At 43.3% G+C, this 20,743-nt stretch overlaps 1 protein-coding gene across 5 annotated transcripts in view; it reads right to left on the bottom strand.

Moving 5' to 3' along the window:
- The window catches only part of LOC137376137 (regulator of G-protein signaling 7), a 477,275-nt gene that overhangs the window by 262,608 nt on the left and 193,924 nt on the right, over nucleotides 1–20,743 (bottom strand). The window contains exon 2 of one of the 5 annotated variants that reach the window (XM_068044153.1): nucleotides 14,288–14,489. The exons of the other annotated variants lie outside the window; for them this stretch is intronic. Coding sequence (XP_067900254.1) covers nucleotides 14,288–14,323 — 36 coding nt within the window. The 5' untranslated portion in view covers nucleotides 14,324–14,489. The remainder of the gene's footprint in view (nucleotides 1–14,287; nucleotides 14,490–20,743) is intronic. 5 annotated transcript variants of the gene reach the window in all.

Below are 20,743 nucleotides of genomic sequence, written 5' to 3'. Positions count from 1 at the left end.
GCAGCTCCCAGCCAGAGGGCCCGGCCGCCGACTGCACCATCTCGACACGACGGTAGTACTCTGGGCTGGCTGGCTAACAGACAGAAGCAAGGGCACTGAGAGAGGACAGCAAGTTTGTTCTTCATGGAGTCACTGCAACTCCCCTGGGTTGCACCTCAGTAATCCTTGTAATATGCTGGAGGATGGATTGCTGAGGCACCCTGTACACCCCTTTTCAAACTGTAAATCCGCAGCCATGACGACAGCAGTCTGAGCTTGCATGGGAGCAGTCGAAGGTTTCACGGTAGCAATCAGAGCAAGTATGACCACTGCTTATGCTGCAGTGGAAGTTGCGACATTAGCCATCAGACACTGCATGATGGTTGGGTCCACAGTGTACAAACGGAGTTAGCCACCACTTCCATGCTGGAAAGGATGGGCTCCAAGCTCTGTGCAAAATTGGTGCTGGACTCCTCCATGTTCCTTGACATTGACTGTAGGCTTTCTGGCAGGCTTCCCAATAAACCAAACATTTTGCTGTACATACCCATCAGCGTTCTTCTGTAGGCTGCCCCATCAAAGTGCTCATCTGAGTCTTCTGCAGTGGCACCCATGTGTGGCCTTGCCCTCTAGTGAGCTGACACCTGCATTACCCTTAATTCCTGCCCTGCTGCAGCCCACTCATGTCCGGTGTCTCACCACCTGCAGATCCTGCCTCTAATCTATCCTGTAAGATATGTGCAGTGTCTGTATCAGAGCTGGTGGCTGTGAGTGTGAAATCAAATGATGGTGCTCTGCCTTCATCATCACTCTCTTCTTGATGTCCCTCCACTGCCTGACCAGGTTGCACCTCTTAGGCATCTGAAAGGAAAAAGGCACAAGGGTAAGGTTGTGGTGCAGAGAGGGGTTGAAAGTGAGAGGGGAATGCTTACCATCAGTAACTTGCAAATCAGAAGATAGTGTGGGATGAAGGGGAAGTGGGATGTGAGAAGGGAGAAGAGATATGAGGATGCCATCATCTCTGATGGTTTTGGCCCCACCACTGGCTATGGCCTCAGCAGTGGGTCTCCTTCAGGCGCACCTGTTCTCCTCCAGGTAGCTCCTCAGATTATGCTACAAGAGAGAGGGAAGTGTGTCAGTGAGTGTTGTGCAATCTGTTCGGCTGATGTGGCTGTCATGGTTAAATAGCTGGCAGTGTGTGCAAGCTGGGAGATGTGGGTGTGAGGCTTGCAGCAATGCTAAGCGTGTAATAGTGAGGTGAAGCTTATGAATGTTATATATGAGTCCTGATTGATAGAGATTGTTGGTACGTGAGTGCTGGGGGCGTATTGGATTGAGCAGTGTCTGAGGCTATTGGTGCTGGATATGGCATTTGAAGATGCATTCACTGACCTTGACCACTCATGAGAGGTCATTGAACCTCTTGCGGGATTAAACCCAGGTGCTCAGCGTTTGATCCTGGCATTGACCTCCACGGCTACTTGCTCCCATTGCCTTTAGAGCGTATGTCTGGAGGGCCTCCTGGCCCCCTGTAGATACAGGACATCTTTCCTACTTTGCATCTCCTCCGCCAAGGCCTCCAGTGCAACATCTAAAAATGTTTGAACCCACTTGCTCCCATGTGGTGCCATTATTCATTGTTTCCCAGGTTAGACTGACAGCCTGCAGGAGTGCCACCACTTGCTCCAGCCACAATGCAACTCCCCTTTATAAGGTGCAGGCTAGATTTAAGCAGCACAGGCTGGATTTAAGCAGTGCTAAGAAGATATGATTTTTTGGCCCCTGCTGATGTATGCATCCAACGAACAGCGTGATAAGCTGTGGCTGCACACAGCAATCATTCAAATGAATAGGCAGCCCGAAGTTGGCATTCTGCCTGCATTACATTAAACGGCGTGAGTTAATCAAGCATTGTGATTCCCTGTGCCTGTTTTTGGGGCTATCAAATTTTGGCAACCCCCTCCCACCTCCCACCATCTCTGATAGCAACACATCATCGCTAAATTTTCTATGTGAATCTGAGCCGCTTAAATTGCACCCGCTTCAGGGTGACTTTCATATATGGTTCTTGGTTAGGACAATGACGTAACCTCAGGCAGTGGACACATGAACAAGTTAGCTTTCTGCACTCTCACATTCGGTCTGACACATTTCTCCAATCCTCTGTACTGCATCCAGCCCTTTATACAATGAGATCCATCATGATTGCTCTTGGTCTCATCAATGGAAACAGTTTGACCTAATAGAAATACACAGCATACATGAGCACAAAAATACAACAACAAGAGGTTCCTGTTGGGGCACTGCCTCACTGACAGCCAGCAATATAGTTTGGTCAACTTGAGATCAACCCACTTGCACAGATTCAAATGTTAAGGCCTGTTTATGCCACTGGGTGTCAGCGTATCCAAGTCACAAAGGAACTGATTTCACTACAAATTTATCATGTCCAACCCGACAATGTTTCAAAGGGATATGGCCTCACTAGTTTCATATCCATATCAGGAAAGCTAAATACTTATGCCTTTATCAAGTTCTATAGATTAACAATGCTCATCGTTCAGATGGTATGGAACCATTTTTATATGAAGAATTGATTTAGAGAAGACCCTCTCATTATAATTGTGGCAGCATTATGTTTATTTTACTATAACTAGTAAATAAAAATTACTCAGCCAAATTCAAAAGACAAAATTTGTTTCAGTTCATTTATTAAACATAATTCAATCAAAACAAGTACATGCAAGTCAGCATTTTTTGTGTAACTTGGGGAGCCACTGCAAAGGAAGAATGTATACCTATATATCACCCTTCACTACCTCAGCACACCACCAAGCACTTCACAGGTAATGAAGTAGCTTTGAAGTGCAATCACTGTTCTGATGTAAGGAAACACAGCAGCCAATTTGCACACAGCAAGGTCACACAAACAGCAACAAAATAAATGCAAATTAAACTGGTTTAGTGAAGTTGGCTGAGACACATGGTAGTTCTCACTTACTTGTTTTGGAATAGTACCACAGCATCTTTTAAATCCAAGGCACCCAGAAGACAGCACTTCCAACTGTACAGCAACTCCCTCGCTACTACACCACAGTGTCGTTTGAGATTATGTATTCAAGTCTCTAGAGTGGGGCTTAGAATCCATGACTTTCTGATTCAGAGGTAAGAGTACCACCACTACACCAAGACTGACACCTTAAAAGAGTTCTATGAAAGTGGTGCTTGACATGGATTCTTTATTATTAAAGGAGTCAGGAACATAGTGAGCAGTAGCAGACCCCATGGTACTTCAAAGTGTTATTTAAATGGAAATTGATAGACTGAAGAGGGATCAGGAGAAGTAATTAAGTATCATTCACAAAATGATGCTCTTAGTTATCAATAGAAGCTCAGAGAATTGAACCTATTCCTCATGAACAGGAGATTGAGAAAAGACATGGTCCATATCATCAAAGTGATGAAAGCCATGGATCTACCATACTTTTTCTGGCACTACTAAAGGGCAATTGGACTGTCAAAAAAGAAAGACTTGCATTTCTGTAGCACTTTTCACAACCACCAGGCATCTCAAAGTAGTTTATAGCCAACAAACTACTTTTTGTAGTGTAGTCACTGTTGTAATGTAAGAAATGCAGCAACCAATTTGTACACAGCAAACTTCCACAAACAGCACTGTGATAACGACCGGATAATATGTTTTTGTGATGCTGATTAAGGGATAAATATTGAGCAGGACACCGGGGGATAACTCCACTGTTCTTCTTCAAAATAGCAGCATGTGATCTTTTACATTTACCTGAGAGGCCTCAGTTTAACATCATATCTAAAAGCTGGCACCTTCAAGAGTACAGCACTCCACTAGAGCATCAGCCTTGATTTGTATGCTCAACTCCTAAAGTGGGACTTGAACCTAACATCTTATACCTCAGAGATAAGAATGCTGCCATCTGAGCCACATAGATTGGGAGCAGTGTGACACTTCCTCTAGTCGTGGAATAATTTTTACTGTTATCCCTCAATCTTGCAGTAGTAGCCTGAGATATATGTCTGTAAAGTTTGAAGGAAAGAAACATTGAAAGACCTGTAGCCTTGAAATTCTGCAGGAATTCTACATCTCCTGCTGCAGTTACAGCAGTAGACTGATAGGATCCCCATGGAATTTCAGGGTCAGTAACAGATAGATCAGAGTGACATGTCATCCACCAGACAAAGGAAGTCAAATGGATGTAGATGTCAACTGATTTCTCTCAGACCTTCTGAGCTTGTAAAAAACTCAAAAACAGAAAATGCTGGAAATACTCAGCATATCTGGCAGCATCTGTGGAAAGAGAGACAGATGCCGGGATTTCACGTTGGGCGGACGGGAGCCGGCCACCGACTGAAAAGTCAGTGGCGAACCCGCTTCCACCTCACCTGGGGATCCAACCTGCATTTTACGGGAGCGATGGCCACTGCTGGGACTGCAGCCCAGGCGAAGACGTGGAGCTGGGAGTCCAGGTAAGTTTTGGTTGCCTCGCCGGGGGTAATCAGTCAGGCCCCGGTAAGGCAAGGGTGGTCGGATGGGGGGAAGGGGGCGTGTTGGGTGGTGGGGGTGGTTGGGGTAGCGGGGGCAGCCCTCCATTGAGCAACCTGTGCCCGATGAACAGGGCCCACTACTGGGGCAATCAGCAGCCGCCTGGTATTTCCAGGTGGCTTTTCTGGGTCCTCGGCCACCCACTTGCCACGTGTAAAATCTGTGTGAAGGCGGGTGAAGGCCCTTAAGTGGCCATTAAGTGACCACTTAAAGGCCTTGATTGGCCTGCGGCAGGCGATACGTTTCTCGCCCACACCACCCTACTTAAAGTGGTGGCGGAGGCGGGATCAGGTGGGGAAGGCCTCCTGGAGCCTCCCACTCCATTTAACTCCTCTCCCCCGTCACCGTCCCGTTCTCTGGGGTGGCATTAAATTCTAGCCAGAGTTAATGTCGCAGGTCTGTGACCTTTCATCAGAACTGGGAAAAGTTAGAAATGAAATAGGTTTTAAGCAAGTGAAAGGGGGAGGGTGGGAAAACGAACAAAAGGGAAGGTCTGTGATGGGGTGGAGGGCAAAAGATTAAATGACAAAGAGTTTCATGATGCAAGGTCAATGGGAGTGGTAATGGGGCAAATAAACGAACAAAAGACATGTCTAGAGAAGGTGTGAATGGCAGGATCCTGAATAACTGCCATCTGAAAGCAAAAGAAAAGAAACAAGAGAGAAACAAGAGAGAAAAAAAGCAAAGATAAACAAAACAAAATTGGGCAGAGGATATGATCTAAATTTGTTGAACTCAATATTGAGTCCAGAAGATCGTAAAGTTCCCAGTCGAAAGATGAGGTGCTGTTCCTCGAGTTTGCGTTGAGTTTCATTGAAACACTGCAGAAGGCCAAGGACTGAAAGTTCTGAGCGGGAGCAAGGTGGAGAATTAAAATGACAGGCAACTGGAAGCTCAGGGTCATAATTGCGGACTGACCAGAGGTGTTCTGAAAATGGTCACCCAGTCTGCGTTTAGTCTCCCCAATGTAGAGGACACCACATTGTGAGCAGTGAATACAGTATAGTAAATTGAAAGAAGTACAAGTAAATAGCTGTCGTATCTGGAAGCAGTGTTTGAGGCCTTGGATGGTGAGAAGAGAGAAGGTAAAAGGAAATAAAAGGGCAGATGTTGCATCTCCAATACGTGCACGGAAAGGCCTTGCATCATGAAACTCTTTGTTATTTAATCTCTTGTCCTCCACCCTATCACAGACCTTCCCTTTTGTTCTTTTTCCCATCCTCGGATAAGGAGACGGTATTAGGGGTGACTGAGGAGTGGACTAGGGTATCATGAGTATTTCCAGCATTTTCTGTTTTTATTTCAGATTTCAGCATCCATAGTATTTTCATGTTTCGAAACTCAAGTTTCATGTCACCTAAACACCACTTTCTGCGTCAACCTATCTTCTCCCTTGTTCTTTTTCATCTTGGTGGTGTCCTGACCATGGTCATTATACCAGATTTCTCAATAATGAAAGCAAACTATTTCACTTAAACCACAATCACAGTATAGTAGATCTGATTAGAAATTACTAAACCTCAAATAAGACTAGAGTTAATTTTTCTATAGAGTAGCAGATATATGGGGGGAAAAAAATCAACAGTTTTTCCGCTTCTTTTTAAAGGCATCAGAGGTCTGGTCAGGACACAAGTTTGAAGGTCATCATGATAAGCATAGAAATATATAATGACACCCTCCAAACCATACAATTGTACCATTCTGTTGGGACCACAGAAACACCATTTATAGAAAGCAGCAAGAGGGGAATGAATAAAGAAAGACAAGAGGAGAGATGAGAAAAATGTGTTGTATGCAGCAAGTTATGATGACCTGGAATGCACTGCTTGAAAGTTGGCAGAAGCAGCTTCAATAATTACTTTCAAAATTGGAATTGGATATATACTTGAAAAGAAAAAAATGCAGGGTTATGGGGAAAGGACAGGGGTGTGGGATTAAGTGGATAGCTGTTTCAAAGAGCAGGTACAGGTCGATGGGCTGAATGGTCTCCTTCTGTGCTGTATTGATTCTATAAAAGTAAATTCGAACGTTATGGCTACATCCAGATCCCACCCCAAATTCTATTCCGACTCCCACTCAGCACAAAGAATGTCACCAGTGTAACGATTTGGAGCCCAGGTTTCTCACAGATATTAGTCAAACCATCGACTGGTCATAGATGTAGTGTAATCAGGTGCTCAAAACTGAACATGCTGTGCTAGAAGGTAAGATAAATGCATACTGCTGAATGCACTGTTGCTAGTGGATTAAAATAAGGATATTTTTGTTTGCAACAGACTTGTCCAGTATAGTTTAAAGATGAATGAAACTGTTAGTTTATTAGTCACTTCACAACAGTTCTTAGCTACTGAGTATCCTTTATCTATTACCTGCTTACCCACACAAAGAATTTATTTCAAAGTCATTCATTGAACGTTAAGTGGTTTGGGACATTTCTGAGACACATGATAAGATGCTATATAAATACAAGTTAGTTCTTTTATAAATTTGCCTATAACCTAGCATTAACAAAGAAGCTACAAATGACCTAGAATCATAGATTGGTTACAGCACAGGAGGAGGCCATTCAGCTGTCGATTCCATGCTGGCTCTCTGCAAGAGCAATTTAGCTAGTCCCACTCCCCAGCCCTTTCCCCATAGCCCTGCAATCTTTTTTTCTCTTCAGGTGCTTATGCAACGTCCTTTTGAAAGCCACAATTGAATCTGCCCACATCACCCTTTCAGGCAGCGCACTCCGAATCCTAACCATTCACTATGTAAAAATGTTTTTCCTCGTGCCACTATTGGTTCTTTTGTCATTCACTTTACATCTGTGTCCTCTGGTTCTCAACCCTTTGGCCAATGAGAACAGTTTCTCTATCTACTCTGTCTAGACCCCTTATGGTTTTGAATACCTCTATTAAATCTCCTCTCAACTTTCTCTTCTCTAAGAACGTAAGAAATAGGAGCAGGAGTAGGCTATTCTACCTCTCGAGCATGCTCCATCAATCAATAAGATCATGGCTGATCTGGTTATGGCCTTAACTCCACTTTCCTGCCTGACCCCCATAACCCTTTACTCCCTTATAGATCAAAAATCTGTCTAATGCAGCCTTGAATATATTCAATGACCCAGCCTCTACTGCTCTCTGGGGTACAGAATTCCAAACATTAATAACCCCTCTGAGAGAAAATAATTCCTCCTCAGCTCCTTCTTAAAAAGGAGACCCCTTATTTTGAAACTGTACCCCTAGTTCTAGATTTCCCCACGAGGGGAAACTTGCTCTCAGCATTTACCCTGTCAAGCCCCCTCAGTATTGTATATGTTTCAATAAGATCACCTCTCATTCTCCTAAACGCCATTGAGTATAGGCCCAACCTGCTCAACCTTTCCTCATAAGACAACCCCTTCATCCCGGGAATCAACCTCGTGAACCTTCTCTGAACTGCTTCCAATGCAAGTATATCCCTCCTTAAATAGGGAGACCAAAACAGTACAGTACTCTAGGTGTGGTCTCACCAATGCTCTGTATTGTTGTAACATTACTTTCCTACTTTTATACTCCATCCCCCTTACAATAAAGCCCAACATTCCATTTGCCTTCCTAATTACTTGCTGTACCTGCATACTTGCCTTTTGTTATTCATGTACAAAAGACACCCAGATCCTTCTGTACCACAGCATTCTGCAGTCTCTCTCCATTTAAATAATATTCTGCTTTTCTCTTCTTCCCAGTTTCCAGCTTCTCCGATCTATTTATGTAACTGAAGTTCCTCATCCCTGGGACCATTCTCATAAATATTTTCTGCACCCTCTCTCCAGCTTTCACATCTTTCCTAAAGAGTGGCATCCAGAATTGGACCCAATACTTCAGTTGGGGCCAAACCACTGTTTTATAAAGGTTCATCATAACTTCCTTACATTTGTATGCTATGCCTCTATTTATAAATCCCAGGATCCCATATACTTTTTTAACTGCTCTTGCAACCTGCCCTGCCACCTTTAATGATTTGTTTCAACCTCTATGAAGCTATATTTTGTAGCACGGTTCGTTAGGGAGGTAAATAAACACGTATGTGGCAAATCAAGGTCCTCCCCTTCCCAATGCCCTTTCCACTTTAGCAACAACAACTTGTATTTATTTAGCAACTTTAACATAATGAAACATCCTAAGGCACTTCACAGAGGCACTATAAAACAAAATATGACACTGAGACACATAAGGAGATATTAGGGCAGATGGCCAAAAGCTTGGTCAAAGAGGTAGATTTTAAGGAGTGCCTTAAAAGCGGAAAGCAAGGTAAAAAGGCGGAGAGGTGTCGGGAGGGAATTCCAGAGCTTAGAGCCTAGGCAGCTGAAGGCACGACCACCAATGGTGGAGCAATTAAAATCAGGAATGCTCAAGAGTTCGGAATTAGAAGAGCGCAGATATCTCAGAGGGTTGTAGGGCTGGAGGAGATAACAGAGATAGGGAGGGATTTGAAAACAAGGATGAGAATTTTAAAATCGAGCCGTTGCTTAACCAGGAGCCAGTGCAGGGCAGCGAGCACAGGGATGATGGGTGAACAGGATTTGGTGTGATTTAGGACACAGTCAGCAGAGTATTGGATGGCCTTAAGTTTATGGAGGGTAGAATGTGGGAAGCCAGCCAAGAGTGTGTTAGAATAGTCAAGTCTGGAGGTAACAAAAGCATGAATGAGGATTTTAGCAGCAGAAGAGCTGAGGCAAGGTGGAGACAGACAATTATACGAAAGTGGAAATATCCAATCTTAGTTATGGCGTGGATATGTGGTTGAAAGCTCATCTCTTGGTTTATTATGACACCGAAATTGTGATCAGTCTAGTGCAGCCTCAGACACTTGCCACGGAGAGGGATGGAGTCGGAAAAGGAGTAGAGTTTGTGGTGGGGACCAAAGACAATGGTTTTGGTCTTTCCATTATTCAATTGAAGGAAATTTCTGCTTATCCAATACTGGATGTCAGATAAGCAGTCTGACAATTTAGAGACAGTGGAGGGATCGAGAGAGGTGGTGATGAGGTAAAGCTGGGTGTCATCAGCATATGTGTGGAAACTGATGTGTTTTCAGATGGTGTCACCGAGGGGCAGCATGCATATGAGAAATAGGAGGGATCCAAGGACAGATCCTTGGGGAACACCAGAGGTTAACTGTATGGAAATGGGAAGAGAAGCCACCGATGGTGATTCTCTGGCTATGATTAGACCGATAAGAATGGAACCAGGTGAGTGCAGTCCCACCCAGCTGGACAATGCTAGAGAGGCATTGGAGGAGGATGGTGTGATTAACCATGTCAAAGGCAGAGCGAGAAGGACAAGGGAGGATAGTTTACCTTTGTCATATTGTCATGGTTACATAGGATGTCATTTGCGTCTTTGTTAAGAGCTGTTTTAGTACTGTGGCAGGGTGGAAACCTGATTGGAGGGATTCAAATATAGAGTTCTGGGGAAAATGAGCATGAATTTCAGAGGCAACATGTTCAAGGACTTTGGAAAGGAAAGGGATGTTGGAGATTGGGTGGTAGCTTGCAAGAGTGGAAGTGTCAAGTGTTGTTATTTTGAGGAGCGGGTGATGATGACAGATTTGAAGGAGTGAGGGACAGAACCTGAGGAGAGAGAAACGTTAACACTGTCAGCTAACATGGGAGCCAGAAGGGGAAGTTGGGTGGTCAGTAGTTTGGTGGGAATAGGGTCGACAGAGCAGGAGGTGGGTCTCCTGGACAAGATGAGCTTGGAGAGGGCATGAGGGGAGATAGGAGAAAAATTACAGAAGGATACAAGTTCAGAGGTAAGGGAGCTTTAGAGGAAGTACGGCCCGGTGGGCTAGGGGAAGGGCGGGAAGTGCCAGAGGCAGCTGAATCTTGGTGACAAAGAAATTCACGAGTTCCTTGCACTTGTCGTCGGAGGTGAGGGTGGAGGAGTTAGGGGAGAGAGGTTTAAGAAGATGGCTTGCAGTAAGAAAAAGAAGCTGAGGGTTACTTTTGCATTCTAGGATGATCCTGGAATAGTAAGCAGTTTTCGCAGACAAAAACTGATGCATCTAAAGTGTCCTTATTCAAATACAACTATGGGTGAGTATAGATGCAGACTTTTGATTGGGAAATGCATTGGTAAGAGTCAATCAGTCGATCTCTGTTGTTGAATACATGTCCCTGAAGATTCCTCCCTGCGCTGAAATAAAGCACCAAAAGGACAAGGAGCAACTTGAAAGGCTTAACTTTTGAGGCCTTCCAAATGCAAACATCAGTTAAGATTAATATTCAAAGTCAGTACTTCATACTTGAGGACCAACACTCTACTATTACAGCTATAAGGGCTGTACTATACATACCACACTATGGATATTGCAGATAAATCCAACATTCCTACATTAGTATGATGATATTTGGGGCTTTTAATTACCCAAATATCGACAGGGATAATGTTAGAGTAAAGGTAAAGGAAGGGGAGGAATTCCTGAAATGTGTTCAGGAGAACTTCCTTGATCAGTATGTTGTCAGCCAAACTAGTAAGGAGGCATTGCTGGATCTGGTGCTGGGAAATGAGGTGGGCCAAGTGGACCAAGAGTCTGTGGGGGAACACTTGGGTAAAAGTGATCATCATAAAAGGTTTAGATTCCTAATTCAGAAAAGCAAGGAATGAAATAAGGCAGAATGGCTAAATTGGAAGAGCGCTAATTGCAATGTGATGAGAAGGGATCTAGCCATGATAAAATGGAACCAAAGACTGAAAGGAAAAACTGTAATGGAACAGTAGGTTATCTTTAAGGAAGAGATGCTTCAGGTACAGGCTAGGTACATTCCAACAAGGGCGGAAGGTAGAGGAAACAAAAACAAGGCTCCTTGGACGATGAAACAAAGAAGAGGGTATATGATGCATGTCAGGTGAAATCTTCAAGCGAAAACCAGGCCAAATACAATAAGTTGAGAGGGGAGAAGAAGAGGAAAATAAGACTGGCAAAGAGAAAATATGAGAATAGAATGGCAGTCAACATAAAAGGGAATCCAAAAATCTTCTATTGGCATGTAAATAGTAAGAAGGTAGTAAGAGGTGGAATGGGGCCATTAAGGGACAAAGACGGCTATGCTTAGAGGTGCAGGGCAAGGCTAGAATACTTAATGAGTACTTTGTATCAGTGTTTACTAAGGAAAAGAAGTCTGACAAAATATGGGTAGGAGAGAGTAAAGGTAATGGATCGGGTAGAAATTGAGAGAAAGAAGGTACTGGTAAGGCTGGCTATGTTTAGGGTAGATAAGTCATCTAGTCCAGATGGCTTGCATCCCAGATTGCTAAGGGAACTGGGGGTGGAGACAGCAGAAGGGCTTTCCATAATCTTCCCATCTTCCCGAGATATGGGGGAGGCGCCAGAGGATTAGAGAGTGGCAAATGTGACACCTTTATTCAAGAAAGTGTGTATGAACAGTCCTAGCAACTTTTTTTATTTTTTTCAAGGGATGTGGGCGTCGCTGGCAAGGCCAGCATTTATTGACCATCCCTAATTGTCCTTGACAATAGAGTGGCTTGCTAAGCCATTTCAGAGGGCAGTTAAGAGTCAACCACATTGCTGGGGTCTGGAGTCACATGTAGGCCAGACCAGGTAAGGAAAGCAGATTTCCTTCCCTAAAGGACATTAGTGAACCAGATGGGTTTTTACGACAATCGATGATAGCTTCATGACACTATTACTGAGACTAGCATTTTTTTAAATTCTAGATTCTTTATTAATTAATTGAATTTAAATTCCAGCAGCTGCCATGGTGGGATTTGAACCCGTGTCCCCAGGGCACTGGCCTGGGCCTCTGGATTACTAGTTCAGTGATAATTTAACAGCAGTGTAGGCAAAGTTTTAGAAACAATAATCAAAGAAAAAATCAACAGGAGAGGTTTGAGTTAATTAAGGACAGCCAGCACGAATTTGTAAAGGGCAGATCATGCTTGATTAATCTAATTGAATTTTTTGATGAAGTAACAGAGAAGGCTGATGAATGGAATGAGGTGGATGTTGTCTATATGGATTTTAAGAAAGCTTTTGATAAAGTACCACATAAAAGGCTGGTTAACAAAATTGAGGTTCATGGAATGGGAGGGCCTGTGTCCAAATGAATAAAAAATTGGCTCAAGGACAAAACAGCACGTCGTGGTAAATGGTTGTTTTTCAGACTAGAGGATGGGAGACAGTGGTGTTCCCCAAGGGTCAGTGCTTTTTTTTGCTATATAAATATGTCTTGGATCTTGGAATACAGAGTAGAATTTCAAAATTTGCCAGTGATACCAAACTTGGAGGTGTGGCAAACAGTGAGGATGATACGAACCACCTGCAATAGAACATAGATAGGCAAGCGGAATGGGCAGACAAGTGACAGATGGAATTTAATACAGACAAGTGTGAAGTAATGCATTTTGGCAGAAGGCATTGAGTGACGCATTATAGACTTAATGGCACAGTTCTAAAGAGTGTGCAGGAACAGAGGGACCTGGGGGTGCATGTGTATCAATCTTTGAAGGTGACAGGAGTAGTTGCCAAAGCATAAGGGATCTTCGGATTCATAAATAGAGGCATAGAGTACAAAAGCAGGTAAGTTATGCTGAACCTTTATTAAGTTCTGGTTAGGCTACAACTAGTGTACTGACTCCAGTTTTGGTCACCACACTTTAGGAAGGTTGCGACAGTCCTTGAGAAGGTGCAGACACGATTTACCAGAATGGTTTCAGGGATGGATGATTTTAGTTACAAGGTTAGGTTGGAAAAGCTGGGGTAGTTCTCCCTGAAGCAAAGGAGATTGGGGGGAAATTTGATAGAGGTATACAAGATTATGATAGGCTTAAATAAGTTAGACAATGAAAAACTGTTCCCATTAACTGATGGTACAAGGAATGGGAGACTCAGATTGAAAGTTTTGGGCAAGAGATGCAGGGGGAATATGAGGAAGAACTTTTTTATGCAGCGGGTGGTAATGACCTGGTACTTGCTGCCCTCAAAGGTGGTGGAAGCGGAGGCAATCAATGATTTCAAAATGAAATTGGATAGGCACGTGAAGGAAAAAAACGTGCAGATCGAGCGGGGGAGTGGAACTGACTGGATTGCTCCGCAGGGAGCCGACATGGTCTCGATGGGCTGAGTGGCCGCCTTCCATGTCGTAAATGACTGTCTATTACACTTCAAAGGTATTTCATTGGTTGTAAAGCACTTTGGAAGGTGCTAAGGTCATGAAAGGCACTATAAAAATGCAAGTTCTTTCTTTATAAATACAACATATTTTCTCAATTGGAACATTGTTTACAGGCAATAGCACGGGCAAAATATGGAAGTCAAATTCTTTCAACTTTCTTGTGGTGTCCAAACATTTAGTACACTGTACTAATATCATCCGTTAATCCTACACAACAATCTAGAAACAAATTAAACTGACCCTTCGATTTGCAACTCCACTACTGTAGCAATGATCATTATCAGTTCACTAATCAGGCAGATCAGAACATGTAACCTAGTGCTCGGGTTACACGAAATAAAATATGAAGCTAAATATTCTAGGGTCTGGAAATCCCGATGACACACGTAATGAATTGGAACGCTGATATCATAAAGATATACAGTATCAAACTACAATATTGAATAAATAGTGAAGGAGTGAGCCAACATAGAAACCCAAGAACTACAATTCAGAATGAGTGACAGACAGAACACATTTAAAGCATCTCTCATATTTTGTAGGTGTATGCTGAACATTGTAATTACATGATGGTTGTTCTGCAGATTCTGAGTCTTCTTCATATTCAGATTGTAATCAGTTTTCACGTATTTATTCTTTAAGCCTGGGCTTGATTTTATGGGTTACAGAGTGGCCTTTTCCTAGCTGTGCATTCTGTCAAGGCTGGACGGTGTAAGGTGGTAAAGCTCCTTCGGTGGCAGCGAGGAAGTGGTGAGTCGAGCACACTCTCTGTAATAAAAGGGTCGCTTGTCTTATGAACAAAAATAGACATTTTATTAGCACCATTACTCATAGTTAGTCAGTATACTGTGACCATAATCTCTCCTCTGCTGTTTCTTTTTGCGAACTGTTGGGATATCAGGTTGCTGGATTCTGAAAAACCAACACCTACTGAATGAGTGGGAGTAAAATTAGAAGTCGGAAACAATATGGGTAGAAATTAGCATGAAAGGACAACAAAATGATAGATAACTGGCAGCTGCAATCAAAGCTCAAGATGTATACGTAGGCAAGAAAGTGTTTAGGCAAGTTAAGAGACTGAAGATAATCATAAGGTGATAATCAGGGAGGATTTAAATATCCCTGAGGCAAAGTGTTTAAACCAAGGACAATGAAAAGGAGGAACGTATAAACAAATTTCAGAGCCAATAGTTGACTGTTTCATAACAAACTTCATGAAGTAGGCAGCAATGGCTAATATTATACTAGGTTTAAAACCAGAAAATGCTGAAAATGTACAAAAGGTCCATCAATATCTGAAAGAAGAAAGGTACGCCTCTTGATGGTGTTCCAAATTTGCTCACATTATACTGAGTTTGTAACCAACAGATTCTTCTAAATTTAGTCAGTCAGTGGAGGGAAGGCATCTCATTATCATGGAGCAGATAGGTGCAAACGCCCTTTAGGCATATCTCTGGCACCCGCTTGTCCCATGCTAATGGAAAGTTGCCCATTTTTCCATCCTTAGGAGAGGATGCCCAGGCATACACCCACACAACCGCCACCACCACCACCCCCCTCAACACCCCCTTTACTCCAGCATTGCTCCGATTAGCTCCCAAATAAGGTGGCTGATTCTTAAATTATTGTTCCACTGTTCCATCCGCAGAATTTCAGGCCCCTTGCCTGGCCTGGACCCCGCTAGTGGAGCTCTGTGGAAACCAGTAAGCCTCACTTCACAGGGTTTACCCACCTCCAACTGCAACACTGTGGAGTGAGAGTGATAGCTTTGTGAGTTCAGCCCCTGATCTGTCATTTGCTTTATGTGTGGCGATGCAAGTTCCACCCTTTGAGCAGTAAAGAAACATTCAGAAACAACACAAATACAGCGTAACCAGGTCTCCACCATCTCCTGGGGCTTCTACTGGTTTCCTGTTTGAGTTAAGAATTTCAATCCCTGGGTCACCATCCAAACTAATTATGTCCTTTCTGTTTTAGATATTGACTGAGCTACTGTGTATTTCTAGCATTTTCTATTTTTATTTCTCACATCCTGCATTTACAATTTTATTAAATTAGATTTAGTACTTAGCTTGTAAAAAATTATCAGTAACCTAGAAGTAAGTAAATACTTACATTGCAGCCCAATTTGATACTGCATTCTGCCTCCATATCGATCACACCTCGCTGACTATTAAGTCAGAGGAACAACAGACAAAAACTCTGAAAGGTTGACCATAAGGCAAAAGATCCTGGCCTAAACTTTGCACCACACAGCACCCGTTTTTTGAGTGCTAACTGGCCATCGAAGCCCCCAATATGACAGACCAGGAATGCACCACCCACCATAATGGTGAAGGGAAAAAGCAGGTGTCCAGGGTTTTTGCATGAATCAAGGGTTAGGCTCTTTGCATTTGCAAATAAGGGGCCTAACATCTGTTTGAGGCCCCCACTGCCTTGATGCTAGCCTGAGCTGGTCTCAGTAAAATCAGTCCTTGTGACCCCCACCTGCTACCAAAAAGGTGAGTAATTCAAATTTATTTACCTGAATGTGGAGCCAGAAGGAGCAGGAATTCTCCTCCCAACCTTACATTTAAAGAACATGGGCTGCTGTTCCCCTCGCTGATCACCACAGCTCCCCAGTCACCAGCCTCCTAGCTCCCTTATTGGCCTCTGATCTCCCAATCCCCAAATTTCGCTCCCCTCCCCAGCCTCATATCTGCTGCCTCCCATCCCTCACTTACCTGATGGCCACTGTGTTGCGAGTTTTAGCCCATTCTTGGTTTACTCTTCGCCAGCTGGCAGTTCACACCATGCCAGCTCCATTGAAATTAGACCTGAGGCGCAACATCAGGGACATGTCGGACCTCACAAGTCAGGTGTAGAGAATGTATGCAACACCCAAAAATGTGCTGAATTTCTACCCCCCCCTCCCCCCCTCCCCCATCTCTTTCACATGACTCCTGTTGTACAGGGCAGCATTGACAGGCATGTAAAACTGAACATTGCATCTGAAGGTGGAACTAACCCACCTCTTTTCCTAAGTCCCAGTAGTGGCTCTCTACCACTGCCAATGGAAATAGAGGTATTTGAAAAGCTTAGCAATAATGATAAGCAAGGCTACTGCGCAGTGGGAAATTTGGTGATTGCTGGGGGTATTCCTGCTCCTATTATGGAAAAGGTGTGAATCCTACCCATTCAATTTCTGGTATTCAAAAGATATGGTTATAAAAGTAAATCATTGGTATTTTTAGAAAGCGTTGAAGGAAAGTACACAAAAACATGATGCACGACTCAGACACAGCATCAGATATTTGCTATTGACATCATGCTCAAGAAGGCCACATCATCCACCACTTCACTACTAATGAGGTTGGGTACATTCAGTCTCCTTTGCTGTCGCAGCAGGGAGTGAGGAGACACATGAGTCACAACTGTTTCACAATGACTCCTCCACAACACAGTAAATCATAATTTAAAACATGTTTCATTAACATGCTTTTAAGGACCTTGCCTTACTCCTGTCATGAATTTAGCCTGTTGATTGATCCAATTGAGCAACAGGTTACAAGATTATTAACTAACCTTCTTGTACTATAGTTTAAAGCGGTAGTAAAACGTTGCATTTAGCTTGTGAACAAATGTTACGTTTTTCTTCTAATTGATTGATGTTTTCAATTGACTCAGTGTCCAGTCATCATTGTGGAATTTGGGGAGTTTGCTAAGAATGCTGGGAGATACAGTTTTAAAATAGGTGCATTATATAGTTCATTATATAACACTCATTGCCCCGATAAGGTGATGAAAACAATTGGTTGATATTGGATAGAAACAGAGACATATTGCATTCCACTGACATGCTCTCCCATAGAATTCTGAGCCAGATGTGGGAAGAAATTGTTGAGTCTGTAAAAATTATATTTCAGGGCTCTACGCAGTGTGCAAGAGGACTGGACAGTGGTCAAAGTAGTAACCATTTTTTAAAAAGGGAGACGGAGCTCATCCAGTCAATTACAGGTAGTTTAACATCTGTGGTAGAATTTTAAAATCTTTAATTAAGGCTTAAATTTCCAGATAAAGAGAAAATAGCTAATAAGCAGTCAGGATAGATTTCATAAGGGACGATCATGCTTGACAATCCTCATAGAATTCCTTGAGGAGGTAATAGACATAGTAGATGGGGAAAGTGTAGTGGGGATGGATTAACACGATATCACGAGAGATTACCAGAGAATATTAAGAGGTGTGAAATTAGGGGGAGGATGGAAAACTGGATTAAAATTGGTTAGAAGGAAGAAAACTGAATAGAAAGGCAGTTTTTCAGTGGGTAGTAGTATCCTACAGGGATCAGATCTGGGCCCAGTTCAGTTCACTGTGTATATCAATGATTTGGATATAGGCCTGGAGGATGTGGTACCGAAATTTGCAGATGATATCAAAATAAGATATATGATTAATTATTTAGAAGACTGAAGGAAGCTACAAAGAGATAAGTTGGGGAATAGGCTAAAAAGTGGCAGATGTAATTCAGTGTCAGGAAGTGTGAGGTGATACAGTTTGGCAAACAAGAAAACAGCGATAATTATAATCTCAATGGAAGTAGGTTCTGTAATATAAAGGATCAGATAATTTTGGGTACACAATCTCAGGGTATTAAAGGCAGCACTTCAGATTAACCAGCCTATAAAAAAGACTAATAGAATTCTAGGTTTTAACACAAGAGGTATTGATTCTAAAAGCCAAGAGGTAAAGACATTCTCACATAAAACCTTAATAAGATCTCGGTTAGCATGTGCAGTATTGGATATATCCATTGTGTTCTGTGGCACTACCACCGTGCTGAATGGGATAGATTTCGAAATGATCTAGCAACTCAAAACTGGGCATCCATGGGTGCTGTGGGCCATCAGCAGCAGCAGAATTGTATTCAACCACAATCTGTAACCTCATGGCCCAGCATATCCCCCACTCTACCATTATCATCAAGCCGGGGACCAACCATAGTTCAATGCAGAGTGTAGGAGGGCATGCCAGGAGCAGCACCAGGCATACCTAACAATGAGGTGTCAGCCTGCTGAAGCTACAACATAGGACTATCTGCATGGCAAACAGCAGAAGCCACATGCAATAGACAGGACTAAGCGATTCCATAACCAATGGTCAGATCTAATGCTCTGCAGTCCTGCCACAATCAGTTGTGAATGGTGGTGGGCAATTAAACAACTGACAGGAGGAGGAGGCTCCATAAATATCCCCATCCTCAACGATGGGGGAGCCCAGGATTTCAGTGTAAAAGACAAAGCTGAAGGATTTGCATCCATCTTCAGCCAGAAGTGCCAGGTGGATGATCCATCTCGGCCTCCTCCTGAGGTCCACAGCATCACAGATCACATTCACTCCATGGGACTGGGGAGGCGGTGGCATAGTGGTAATGTCACTGGACTAGTAACTCAGAGACCCAGGCTACTGCTCTGGGACGTGGGTTTGAATCCCAGCATGGCAGATGGTGACATTTGAATTCAATTAATCTGGGACTAAAAAGCTAGTCTAATGATGACCATGAAACCATTGTTGATTGTTGTAAGAACCCATCAGGTTCACTAATGTCCTTTAGGGAAGAAAATCTGCTGTCTTTACCTGGTCTGGCCTACATGTGACTCCAGATCCACTGCAATGTGGTTGACTCTTAAAATGCCCTCTGAAATGGCCTTGCAAGCCACTCAGTTCAAAGGCAATTAGGGATAGGCAATAAATGCAGATCTACAGTGACCCCCACATCCCACAAATGAATTTCAAAAAAATGCTCCAAAGGCTATGGGCCCTGACAACATTCTGGCAGTAGTTATGAAGACTTGTGCTCCAGAAATAGCTGCGCCCCTAGCCAAACTGTTCCAGTACAGCTATAACACTGGCATCTATCTGGCAATGTGGAAAATTGCCCAGTGATGTCTGTGCACAAAAAACAGGACAAATCCAACCCAGCAATTACCGCCCTATCTGTTATAACGACCAGGTGAGAAGGTGTCTAGCGGTGCCTCTCAGCCTTTACCTGGTCTTATCATAACAGGGTTAGTTTGTAAAACACTGTTTTTTAGCTCCCCTTTGGTGAATCCTTGTTCACCACTTTCCAATTTTTTTTATTCATTCATGGGATGTGGGCGTCGCTGGCTAGGTCAGCATTTATTGCTCATCCCTAATTGCCCTTGAGATGGTGCTGGTGAGCTGCCTTCGTGAACCGCTGCAGTCTATGTGGTGTAGGTACACCGACAGTGCTGTTAGGAAGGGAGTTCATAGAGAGAAAGAGAGATACAGCACTGAAACAGGCCCTTCAGCCCACCGAGTCTGTGCTGACCATCAACCACCCATTTTTACTAATCCTACATTAATCCCATATTCCCTACCACATCCCCACCTTCCCTGAATTCTCCTACCACCTACCTACACTAGGGGCAATTTACAATGGCCAATTTACCTATCAACTTGGGAGTTCCCGGATTTTGACCCAGCGACAGTGAAGGAACGGCGCTATAGTTCCAAGTCAGGATGGTGTGTGACTTGGAGGGGTACTTGTAGGTGGTGGTGTTCCCTGCATCTGCTGCCTTTGTCCTTCTAGTTGGTAGAGGTCGTTGGTTTGGAAGGTGCTGTCTAAGCAGCCTTGGTGCATTGTGGATTGTACACACTGTTGCCACTGTGCGTTGGTGGTGGACGGAGTGAATGTTTGTGGATGGGGTGCCAATCAAGCAAAGAAACCAGTACAAACAGGCTTTCTTAGGTTCAAAGAAGAAAAGTTGTAATTTATAAAACTTAAACCTAAACTCCAATTTGATTAACACCTACAGATACACAACTCATCCATGCTAGCATGCACATGCGATATACACATGCAGATAGAAACAGAAAGAAATAAAGTGGAAAAGTTTGAGGGAATATCTGAGGAGGTTTTCTGTGTTACGGTTCTTCAAGCTCAATGTAGAGTCCTTGATTGTAGGTAGATTTTGCTTTTCAGTGGGACCCAGTAATCTTCTTCAATCTTGTTCGCTTTA

This window comes from Heterodontus francisci, chromosome 13 (assembly GCF_036365525.1).
Source record: "Heterodontus francisci isolate sHetFra1 chromosome 13, sHetFra1.hap1, whole genome shotgun sequence".
Lineage (NCBI taxonomy): Eukaryota > Metazoa > Chordata > Chondrichthyes > Heterodontiformes > Heterodontidae > Heterodontus > Heterodontus francisci.
This window is presented reverse-complemented; position numbering and strand designations above follow the sequence as displayed.